Raw genomic sequence first — 12,684 nt, forward strand, 5'->3', positions numbered from 1 at the left:
ATGTCTGATACAATCGTACCACTTCCTAGCTCAAGCAACGATGTAGGTTTGACTCCGCAACACACTCCAAGTGGGGAACCCGTTACTATAAAGTACAAAGGCGAAGAGTATAGTGGGTTTAGTTCCGATGCAGCAGTGACGATTCCGGGTACTAGGATAACTGGCATCAAATTACCAGTACTATCAGTTAAAAAACAATCGCCAGATCTAGTTGGTATCAATCCAAAGTTTGATGGAGTATTTGGTTTTGGCTACTCCTCGTTGTCAAAGCATCATCCACAAATCACTGCGATGGATGTTTTGTACAGCAATGATGTCATTCCCAATAACGAGGTTAGTCTTCAACTATGTCCATATGATATGCTGCAGCAAAGTTTCATCAATATAGGAAACACGGGCATAACTCCAAAATGCGGGACAGATGGAAGCAGTGTTGCATGGGTAGACTCACCAACAAACGATCAATTTACTGTCAACATCGAGAGTATACTAGTCAATGGCGAAAAAGTGGAGCTGCCTGCTGAATTCCAAAAAAAAGTGGAACATGGACATACTTTGTATTCGCGTGTGGAAACATGCTTTTTACATATGCGTTTTCCCAAAGTAGTCGTGACAGCGTTGGTCAATGCTATTGTTGGTAGTGGTGCTATCACTATCAAGAATAAGGTGCTTAAACGCAAGCACAAGCTCAGCCCGGAAGATATTGATAACATATTCTGGAAACATCATCTAATGATTAGATCCGATTTTAAAATCAAATGGGAAAAGCTGCCGTCGCTTTCAATTACAATGTATGCTAAAAATCCCGTAACTGATGACAACCGTGATTCCGTCGTAAAGATCAGACTGGGTCCTAGAGACTATATACAAAGAGTTGATTATACACATGGTAAATAATTGACAATTGTATGTAATATGTGTTGTTTGATTAATCTGACTAATATAATGTTGAATCATAGACCTGTTTTCTGTGACAGCTGGTTCAAATGACAAAGCAACTCTTGGTATTCCATTTATTACTCGACTTGAAGTCACATTTGATTTACAAAATACACGCATTGGGTTTGGTCCTGGATGTGGATGCGAAACCGTGACTGATGGATATCCTACTATTTCAAACGGTGATCGAGTGCTCTGGCCATTACCACAGTAAGTTGTTTGATATTGATGTGTGGATATGTCAATTGATACTGATCATGAATTTGATGCATACTGTTAGATTGCCTGAACAACCAAGTACTTCAAGTTCAGAGGGCAGATCTACTCTTAGGAGATCATTGTCGCGATTTGGTAGTGCTCGTCGTGGTAGTAAGCATTCAAAGGCCACTCACAAGAAAGCTTGAGGACTAAATAGATATATCAATAAAACTGGTTATTTGTTGAATGGATGATGGCCCTGATTATTTTATAGTTGATATGGTGTACGCCAGGACTCTCGATGTGAATTATCATCAACTACAACTGATCAAGTAGTCTTGCCTGAAAACACCCACCACACTGTCAAGAGTCACACAATGACTCTCAATAAACTCGACTGAATACAATTCATTAGTGACAAACTGATATTATATGTATTTTTAATGTGGTGTGTTCAAGTCGTGCATGTATTGGATCAATCCAGTGTGTATCGTAGTTGTTTGAATACACATCATGATCGCATAGCTCAGTCATGGTATGCATTGTTGGAATCCATCACTGTATCTGGATGATCATGTCGATACTGGATGCGCGATATCAACAGTTGAAATATGGTATACTGCTGCAAATATCATGATTATCACACTCCATTGGTGTGATCATATTACACCAATCGACCAGTATACGATCATTGGATACATCAACATGTGCATAATGGCCATATTGTTGGCATTGTATATTCAACATGTGATACTTGACACACGACAAAGTTGATACTGCGACTGATGTGTGTGATCAGTCAGGCTATTGATGCAACCATTTTGACACCACAATCAACGAGTCAAATTGATCGAGTTGGTCGGATCTGATATCAACACACATGACTGTTGTTGGTATTGGTGTTGCATGTGTCAATACGACATTCCAAGCAATATCATATTGACACGATACACACATGCATGTCAGTATCATCAATGTGTACAACTATGCAATATACAATCAACTGTATTGTATTGCATTGGAAATACAAGTGTCAATGTAAAATATGATATCATGCCAACCAAGACTGTGTAATAATCAGATATAATGCATGCAAATCCAAATTTATTGTAAATTAAACCATAATGACAATTGAATCGGTTGGAACAAGTCCAAATTAACATTCAAATCAATGGTTCGCGATCATCACTTTTTGGGTCGTCCAAAGAATGATCCAAATTTACCCATAAACTTGGATGAACCTTTCCGTCTATTGGAAGAAGCTCCCTGTCCAGTGGATCCAGATTCAGATGGTGTATCCGGTGATGGTTGTGAATCTTGATGCTGTTGTTGGCCACTAGGTTTCTGACCAAGACGCTTACTGCGTCCTGATGATTGTCCTTTATTACCTGATCCGTCAAAGTATTCCATAACGGAAGGATGTTTTCCGATAAGCGAAAGTTGCTGACCAAATGATTTAGGATCCCAAGGCCCTCCAAAAACGAGTTCCACAAGATCTATTTCGACGAGTTCCAGTTCAAAACTAATACTATTACATTCTGACTCGCACTCATGGTAGTCTTTTCCAAGATCGGCAAGTTTGGCTTTTTGAGCTTTAAGATCAACCTTAGTCTCCTGAATTTCATCATCATATTTTGGACCGCCACTGTTTCCTTGAGCTTTATGTTTCAAAACTTGAATCTTTCTCCCCAAGTTCATTACCAGTTTCTTTTGATCCTCATATTCAGATTTTAAGGAGTTGCATATTCTTCCATAATGATTACGATTATGATTTAGCTTTAGGTGTTTTTCGAGCAAATCCTTGATGATGTTTGGAAGTGGATTAAGACCACCCATGCCTATACCGTTTGGATTAGGAGTTGGCGAGGTGCTAGATTCAACATCTGTAGTTGCACTGGGATCAACTGGATTGGCAATAGTAACTGAGCATGCAAGCAAGATCGATGACAATACAGCAACTGCAAGTTTCATTCTACTGGTTTGGTTGAGCAAGTTGTAATGTTATTCAACAGGTCAAGTTTTGGATTGTATTTATGTCGGTTATTGAATAAAAATAGTAAGATCATATCCCTTGAATGGCCGTTTTAAGGGTTAGTGTTGTTGTCAGGGTTGTTGATTTGCCATCAATGCCAAACTTTGAAGGGATCTCCCTTTATATGTTAACCTGTAACCTTGGCTGAGCTGCTATCTGACCATACATTCGAATATCATATGGTTGATTATAAAGCTTCACCCTAAAAATGGCTATGGTCAAGGGTTAGGGTTAAGAAATGAGCATAGACCAAAACTGAAATGAGTTGACACTCGGCTATTAGATGGTCATCAATATGTGCCGTGATATTCCATGCTTGTTAAAATAGCAAGTGATTGGCATGATTCAACGTACAAGTAGTGTATAATGAATATCGGATGATACTGTTTTACTTGAACAAGAGTGCTAAATCCGTTGGGATAATTGTAATTTAGTCATTTATTTCTGTACTACATTTTACACCCTCATTGTTACACAACATCAAATGTCTACAAAGAAAACAGCTGGAAGTGGAATGCGTTTGTGGAAATAGAAAACATCATACACAAGATGACAGCAGTATTGCGTACATACAAATCAAAGTATGCTCTCATGACTGTCAACAGATTGATTGAAAACAACTTTATATCCAACTTGCTCATCAACAACCAACAACTCTGCAAGATCCTTTTTGCCAATATCACAGTATCTGGATGGAAATATGTAACCGATTCAAACTGCTGTCAATCAATACTGTCATTCAACACTGCAAGGCTGACATTGACCAGTTGTTTGACATCTCATTATCTCCAAAGAAAAACGGAATCCAGACCAGATTCGCTTGGAATGTCAACAACAACTGACTGTTTGTTGCTACATCAAGACTCGTCATTACAGACCCACACAATACAATGTAAAAGGTATCAGGCAACCAGATACAAATGAACTGTTTGTCTGCAATATGCTGCATCATATTGGAATGGGTCCTGAAACTCGTTGTATCATTGCATCTCACAGCACCAAAACAGTCTACATTGCTATCAAGTATTGCCATGTGGTGCTATTGTCCGAGTTGACAAGGATACAGCAAACAATACCCAACTTTGATTGGATTTGATATTTCGTATCCTGTGTATATGCGATTGTGCTGTCAACTCATCAAACTGCGGTCAAGTCGATGATAAAGCAATGATTGTCGACTTTTGTATCGAAAAACAGTCAAAAACTACATTAAAACAGACATTATAGACAGATTCTACAAAGGAAATGGTAAATTTCATTATACTGGATTGATGGAAGCCGCAATCAAAACAACAAACGCTGTAAACATGGATACGATGAACAAGTCGTTGTAGGAATGGAATGCAAGTTGCTGGAGAGTATTGAACGAGCCAAATCAGAGATTGATGGATTGGTTTAAAATGAGGTAATGGACTGATATTTGAAACGATTTACAACGATATGTCCATGATCTTGAAGCAACAGTTGCAGTTCTAATGGAATATTTTGTTGGTAGTATTCATCTTTAAATGTAGGCATATTGGTATCCAGCAACAATGGAAAATGTGTAATATTACAACTGTAATGTCTGGACAAGTGACTGTCTGAATAACAGTAACTATTTCCAGTGATGCTGATTTGTAAACACTCGAATTATTCAACAACACTCTATCAATGCATTTGCAAGAGTCATTGGACGTATCTGTTGTTTGAATATTGATTCTCATACATTCAGAAGTGTGAGTTATAAAGCTTATTTCCATGCAGACACAATCAATGTATTACTTTTTGTTGGATAGACTGTATCATCTGTCATCAATTCAGACACACTTGTCAGTCCTGTTCCGTATACAATGAGTCACATATGGACACATATGGACACCAATGCAACAATCAACAATCAATTGTCATTTACAAGTCCGAATTGCCAACCAACAATCGTACTAATGGACCAACGGACCAATGCCAAAACACCTGCACATCAGACAGTTTATTGGACATGACTTGATTGTTCTTGACAACTGATTGATGACTGCTTGAAAACTGCTTGATGACTCGAGTAATCCAATCACACATTGCTGGCAATTAAATGGAACTATGCAATGTGTCATGTATACATTGGATACCATCAGTTTATCAGTGACTATCCGGTGTTTGTTTATGCATGATTACTTGGACTACTATTTGCAATCAATGCAATCACTGGTGTCAATGACTGATAACAATGAAACCAAACGATTGACTACATCAGATTATACACATTCATTCTGGAATGCAACTCTGCATCGATATCGTAAATATCAATCAGAATCCGAGCCAAACAAGTCAAGCGAGTGTCGCAAGCTTGCATTCATTTGAAAATACTCGATATCAGGCTAAAGTTGCATGTGAAATGGTCATTTGTACAAGGTTAAACAACATCGACATTTACAATCAATGTGATGTTGGAACAGAGCTGCTATTTTCAAATTTAAAAGTCCAAATCGTACACATTGTTATCAAGTCTAATCTATACCCTTCATGTCATGCCATACCATGTCATGCTTGATAGTTTCATACACTGCTGCAAGAGTTGTATTGTGTGTATTTCGAGTATTTCCATCACTCCATCACACTGTATTGGCTCAAACAACTCGAACCGATTGTCATAATCTGACATGATTCCAAAATAATTGCAATCGGTTATATTTGACATGATCGGATCATTGTAAACCATTTGATTTCAGTAATTCAAGATTAAACAAGCCAATGTTACTTTTTCCAAATTTGAATCAGCATGTTGTTGTAATATCGTCAATATTGTGAGCAACTCTGAGCAGACACTTGGACATTCAGTATCAAGTGATATTGGATACTTTCAAATATGTATCCAGTGATAAATGAGCGGTGATGTGTTTGAAATCAATTTACCATTACAAACCATTGTGTATTTTTCAATACACTTGATGGTATCAATGACCACTAATGGATTCAACTTGCATTCCGAATGAGCCATTGTGTGGTAACCCAATTGTTTAGTATTGGTTGTTATTTGATAATGTCACATTTTGTGTCCTGCCATGAGATTGATTTCATCTGAACATTTGACAACCGTGCAAGAAACATTGATTGAACTCGTACAGTTTCATATGCAAGTGCATCAGTAGTGTATCGACCAACGAGACCAATTTTGTTGATTGATATTCACTGATACTCACTGATAACTTGATGATAACTTGATGAAAATGTGTCAAGCCATGACTTTCATGACAACACTGTACAAACTGTACGAGTTTAAAAGATTATTGGTGAATATTGTCCAATTTGATTGTTGACTGCAATTATTTTGGTTGGTTCGAGTTTCATTCTTTTGTCAAAAAACATCAAATGAATATTGAAACAACAAACACAGCAACAACACAACTGTTGAATGAATATTACCAAATCAGCACTCAAGCCATACCAACACAGAGAGTCAAGTCTGAATGGCAGGATGACAACAAACGAGGTTTCTTCTTGGGCATCATCCAAGAGGGAGAAACCTCACACATCACTCGACTGCACAACCTGCTGACTGCCAACCAATTTGCAGAGCAGCAGGAATTCTCAACCAAGATCCAGTTGGCAGACCCAAAACATCATTGTACATTCATTGATGACATGTTTGGGTATTACATACTGCCATTCCACAAAGACTACAACGATTCATCCAGCTGGCACACTCCGGTTTCATCAAACCCAACATCAAGAACCAACTCTGCTGATGATCTGGACTATGCTGCAAAAGTGAGTGAGATACAGCACAAGTACTTGAAGAATGCTGTCGAGAAGAGATACAGTCTGCTTGTTTTGCTGGAATAAGTTGTCCTTGCAAGGAGCACACATCATATCCCAAAAGAACATTGGAATGGCATACAACAAACCATCCATCTTGCTACGATCTGGTTTGACACAGAAACATCAAATACAGAACGGACTGTTGTTGTGTATCAAGTGCCATGACCAATTTGGTAAACTAAAGCAATATGTGGATGTAGTGGATGACAAACTGGTGATCAAAGTGATCAATGAGACGAATGATCTGACAAGTGACAAGCACAAGAAGTGGATTGAGACAATTGAAGATTTGAAAGTTATCCGCAGAACAAGGCAAAAGAGATGGATTGACAATCGACAAACAGTCGAATCCAACAGTGAAATGACATTGTATTTCATTCACAACAATCTCACTCGACTACCAAACAGGAACGCACTAGAGTTACACAAGACAACATGTCTCATTTGGCGTATGGCTGGTGGTGTAGAATCTGATGATGAGTATTGTCCATATGATGATGATGGCTGCACTCCTGTGGATTACCAGAGTAAGAGCATCGAGAAATGGATGGACTCGAGTACTACTTTGATTATTGAAAATACTCGATAAAACTGTGTATTCATTACAAGAGACTGGTTTCTGTTACAGCAATAGTTGTCATTGTAGTGAGTGTGAATACCAACAGTTGATGTTGACACTTTTGAATTCAAGCAATAATGAAAGCAACTCAAATGTCTCTTTCCATTGCAGTGAGACAGTTTGTCAACCAACAATGTCTCATCAATTGATGACACATTCAGATTCCAGTGATGATGATGTTGCTACCAATGATCGTGGAACTGATAGTGCAGTCTTTTTACACTTTGGTGAGACAACTCGGTATCATGTCAATCATGTCCATCGTTGTGGAAATCACTTGTTAATCTACTCTGAATGAACAATATTCTTTCAATCTGTGTATCGACTGTATCGATTGTATCGTCCAACATCAAACATTATGTCAATCAATAATAGTCAAAATACAATATTATATTTTCTGTACGATTATTATAAATCACAATCAATGAAATCCATGTAAGCTACCAACTCCATCAAAACACTCACTTGCTCCATTTGCCATGAAGTTGTTACAACACTTTTGATTCAATGTCAGGATGCCAATCACTTTGTATATCCTGTATATCTTGAACCCAATGGAACTGTCCGATTTGTAGGACTGTCCGAGTTTTACACAACATGATACTGGAAAGAACCATCAAATCACAAATGACTAATTGTGAGCATGATAATTGTAAAACATCAGTATTTCTGTATAAAAAACACAATCATGACAAGAATTGCAAATCCAGAACAACAGGATGTGACTATTGTACAGAACTTGCATCAAAACCTTGTTTGAAGACTTGTTTCAAAACTGGATGTAATGTATTTTGGGTTGACGGAAATGAATATTCAAAATCGTTGACCAATTGCATGAAAACAGGAATTCCAATCCCAATCCCAATCAGAATTGAAATTGAAATTGGACACATTAAAGTCATTTGTCATCATATCCCATGGCCAGATACCAGTATTCAAAATAGGAAATAGTCAATGGTTATTGAAAATAATCAATATTTGCCAAAATCCAAACAATACAATCATGATAACTTACTGGCTACCTCAAATCAGCAAATCGTTTGAAAATAATACCACAATAACTATCAAACATACTTTGAATGTAATTGATGATTCACCAACAATACCACTGTATGCGGTAGATTTGGAATATCAGATACAACAAGCCAAGTGTCAATATGGCAAACGATGAACTGGATGTATTTTTCCAGCACTTGCTTGACCCAAGAAATGGTGCTGGGTTCCATCAAGATTACGGATTCATAGTATGATATATTTAACATGTTTGGCGTCTACATCGGCACTCATTACCATTTGATACAATTTATGCTGTAATGTGTGCTGTTTTACCATCACTTTATCAAGAACATCTGAATCGCTAAATACATGATGAGCCATTCGGTCTACATTGATCTGAGCGTCCGTTACAGTGTGATGATGGCTTTTGATCAAAGTACTAAGCCAGAATGTAAAATATACATACAATACAATGTCTTGTAGTAACTCTTGTTCAGCAACTCATTGATTCAATGATAAAGTGGCTTGTATTGATTTTGAATGATACTTTTCATCAAGGAATTGAATGTTTGATTTCAAGAGTTTGTTGGGATCTACTTTGATTGGGTTGCCTAACTTGAGCATATATCGAGGTATGATTTCATGAGTAATAGGTTCAATATCATTGCACAAATAGTGGGTTGCTACTTTCACAAGATGGTTGATTAGATTTCGTTCAACAACATGATACTTTTGACCGTTTTTAGGTTTGATCAAGACCGAGTTCACGACCAAAGTTTGTAGATACTTGGATCTTAAGGATGTGCTTGTGATGTGTAATGTCATTGAGGTGGTTTTGAATAAACCCAAGAAAATACATTTTGGAATGGTATCAACAAACAATTGGATTGGATTTACTTTCTATTATTGTTTAAACTCGTTGGAAATGTTGGAAACCTGTTGGAAACCTGTTGGAAACCTGTTGGAAACCTGTTGGAAACCTGTTGGAAACCTGTTACAAAGTAATTCTGATTTGGACAAAAATAGTGGTTTAATTGGCTCACACAGAGTCCATTACGAGATGCTCGGATTGAGTTTTGTCGTTGATTTATTGTTGCCATTAGGAAAACCCCAATAACAATATCATGAAAATGATTGGATCAATGGTGAACATTGATGTTAAACTCGTCAAAGTCAAGTTGCGGTTTACAAAACGTATCCAAGGATTCAGGAGTCGAGTTGAACCAACAAAGGCGTACAAGCAACTGATTCAACTACAAATAGAGCATTGGAACCAAGCAAGCAAGTTAAAGCGACAGTTTAATAGACATATCAACAAACATCCTTTCCACCCAAAATACAAAACAATACAGTGCAAGACACATGCTCACCAATGTGGAAGAGTTGATGCAAAATATACCGAAAAATCACCAATCAAAACATTGGATATTGGCTTGATATTCAATTTGGGTATATGCTGCAAAATGTAGATACTGAAAAGACAATTCAATTTAATATTTCAGATAATACATTATTGTTTAATGGTAACAATCAATCCATGATTAATATGGATATTGACATTGTTTTGGATCTGATTGACGGAAATGATATTATTGAACGCATGAAACGTCATAATTCAAAGTATATTGTTGAAAGTATCTATGAATATGCTATCCTTGCAAGTAACACTGGTTGTTATCAGGTTATTGATGTATATGGAACAAACCGTGTCAATGTATCAATCAACAATCCAATAACTGTTGATGTAATACCCAACACAGTATACAATCAATGATATGATTGTTGACCCATTCACAATATTCGACAAATATCAACACACCAGAAAGTTTAAATTTATTCAAAATTGAATTCATCGACAAATCATCAATCTGAATCTGATTCCGGCTCTTGAAATTCTAAACCATGCCTTTTCATAAACTTTTTCAATTGTTGTCTGATAACGTATACTCTTTTTCTTGCCGCTACATACTCATGTTTCAATCGTATTTCAGTTTTTGGGTTGTACCCTAATTCAGACGTCTCTTCGCTTGACAACGCTAACCGTTGTCTCAATCCAAGAGCTATATATTCATGATATTCTTTGTATTTTTTGTCTCGTGTTACTTTAGATGCTACAAGTCTTTGATTTATACCATCAAAGGTTCTCTGACTCTGTTCACTTAATCCAGTCACTTGATCTGAAACAGCATTATCTGACTCGTTTTCATCCGTCGGTTGGTGTTGGTCTTGGCTGGAAGTGCTTGTATTGGATTGATCCATTGATTGTTGTTGGTCTTGGTTGGAAGTAGTTGGATTGGCTGCATCAATTATTTCTTGCCAGTCTTCGTTGGAAATGCTTAAACCAATTGCATCCACTGGATGTTGCTGGGTTTGATCGAAAGTGTTTAGACCGTCTTGATCAATTGGACCAGAAACTTGGTTGGGAGTGCTTGAATCAGCTATATCAAATAGGTCTATCCAGTTTTCGTCAAGAATGCTTGAATCAATTGTATCCGTTGAATATTGCTGTTGGTCTTGACTGGAAGTGCTTGGATTGGACTGAATCATTGGTTGTTGTTCATTTTGGTTGGGAGTATTTAAACCAGCTATATCAAACAGTTCTTGCCATTCTTCAAAAGTGTTTGAATCAGCTTCATCTATTAAGCGTTGCCAGTTTTTGTCGGGAAATACGAGACCGGGTTCATTAGTTGATTGTTTCCGACTTTGTTTGGAAGCACTCGGACCGGGTTGATTCATCGATTGTTGCTGATCTTGTTTGGAAATGTTTGAACCGTGTTCATCAATCGGCCGTTTTCGACCTCGTTTGGGAGTGCTCGGACTGGGTTGATCAATTGATTGTTGCTGGTCTTTGAGAATATTTGAATTGACTGCATCAACCAAGTCTTGCCAGTCTTTTGGAATTCCTGGATCAGGTCTATCAATTATGGCTTTCCAATCTTGTTCAGAAATATTTGGACCAAGTTCATCAATTGGCCGTTTTCGACCTCGTCTGGAAGTACTCGGATCAACTATATACATTGGTTCTTCCTGATATTCATTTGAAGTGCCTGGATTAGGTTCATCGGTTGGGCCAGACATTTGACTCGAAGTGCCTGATGCTTGTGGTGAGCCATTGTTATCAGTCGGTATCAGTATTGCATTGGCGGTTGCTGTCGCACTCAGTACGAATAAAATATCAACCAATTTCATTAGATTGGTCAATGAGTTTAAACTATTAATACAAAAGTAGAGTGTTGAAACTGATGTTGATTATAAGACTGAACATACTCGATTGTATTTTTGTATGTTTTGTATAGCAAACCAACCCTTTTAGTTTAACCAATGGCACAGGATCACTTGATTGCTTGTAATGAACCAATATCAAACTAGACAGTATGCTGCTCCCTAATCACAATATCATATTGATCAATTTGATGATCGTGTTGATTGAATTATGCTTTTACGACCCTTTTATCAGGTATATTGAAAAGCACACCCTTCATGAGTGTTGTGCAGCCACAAACGCTTTGATTTACAACCGTATTCATGTCAAATGGTTCACTCCAGTATTCTCATGCAATGACTGTGTTATGCATTGCAACATACAATGATTACTACACATTGACTGCATTTCGTATTTGATTACAACAATCATCATATGACACACAATCAGACTATAATGTTGAATCTACACTTTGTGCACTCTTAGTAACCATGCATTGCACAATCACCAAGTTTGAACCCATATTCATGTGTTGTGCTGGACTGTCAATGTTGTCAATACAACTCTGTACACACATTTATTGTGTTCTGAATCTCGGATACGATCGCAATCTAGTTCAACAACAATCATGACACATGTCAGTAATGCAACTGTTGTTTGTATGCCAATCATCACCAACAATGACACTGATTGTTTATTACACACCGACACTGTTATTTAGTGGTTTATTCACATCAATATGGCTGAAAATTGTCGTTATATCATGCATTCTGCACACGGTTTTAATATTGCACATCCAGTTCCATCGCATTGTTGCTGACCCATCATTGTAACGATGTATGTATCAAACACTGGCATGTCATCATAACCACAACTAGTAAAACGACACTCGAGTTGTTTACT

At 37.4% G+C, this 12,684-nt stretch overlaps 4 protein-coding genes across 4 annotated transcripts; 2 read left to right on the top strand and 2 right to left on the bottom strand.

The window, feature by feature from the left end:
- Positions 1-1,343, top strand: BATDEDRAFT_28537 (uncharacterized protein; the record flags this gene model as incomplete). The annotated part of the gene is made up of 3 exons (XM_006682895.1): positions 1-889; positions 960-1,149; positions 1,220-1,343. The coding sequence occupies 3 exons, from the start codon at positions 1-3 to the stop codon at positions 1,341-1,343; spliced, it is 1,203 nt and encodes a 400-aa protein (XP_006682958.1).
- A 979-nt stretch (positions 1,344-2,322) lies between these two features.
- BATDEDRAFT_92748 (uncharacterized protein) lies at positions 2,323-3,108 on the bottom strand (the record flags this gene model as incomplete). The annotated part of the gene is made up of 1 exon (XM_006682949.1): positions 2,323-3,108. One exon carries the CDS (start codon positions 3,106-3,108, stop codon positions 2,323-2,325), a length of 786 nt encoding a protein of 261 aa, XP_006683012.1.
- A 3,406-nt stretch (positions 3,109-6,514) lies between these two features.
- Positions 6,515-7,881, top strand: BATDEDRAFT_28539 (uncharacterized protein; the record flags this gene model as incomplete). The annotated part of the gene is made up of 3 exons (XM_006682896.1): positions 6,515-6,913; positions 6,990-7,491; positions 7,745-7,881. 3 exons carry the CDS (start codon positions 6,515-6,517, stop codon positions 7,879-7,881), a joined length of 1,038 nt encoding a protein of 345 aa, XP_006682959.1.
- Positions 7,882-8,822: 941 nt separating this feature from the next.
- On the bottom strand, positions 8,823-11,657 carry BATDEDRAFT_92747 (uncharacterized protein; the record flags this gene model as incomplete). Its single annotated transcript, XM_006682950.1, has 2 exons — positions 8,823-9,018; positions 10,549-11,657. 2 exons carry the CDS (start codon positions 11,655-11,657, stop codon positions 8,823-8,825), a joined length of 1,305 nt encoding a protein of 434 aa, XP_006683013.1.
- Positions 11,658-12,684: the final 1,027 nt, after the last annotated feature.

Source organism: Batrachochytrium dendrobatidis (assembly GCF_000203795.2).
Source record: "Batrachochytrium dendrobatidis JAM81 unplaced genomic scaffold BATDEscaffold_19, whole genome shotgun sequence".
In the NCBI taxonomy this organism is placed as follows: Eukaryota; Fungi; Chytridiomycota; class Chytridiomycetes; order Rhizophydiales; genus Batrachochytrium; species Batrachochytrium dendrobatidis.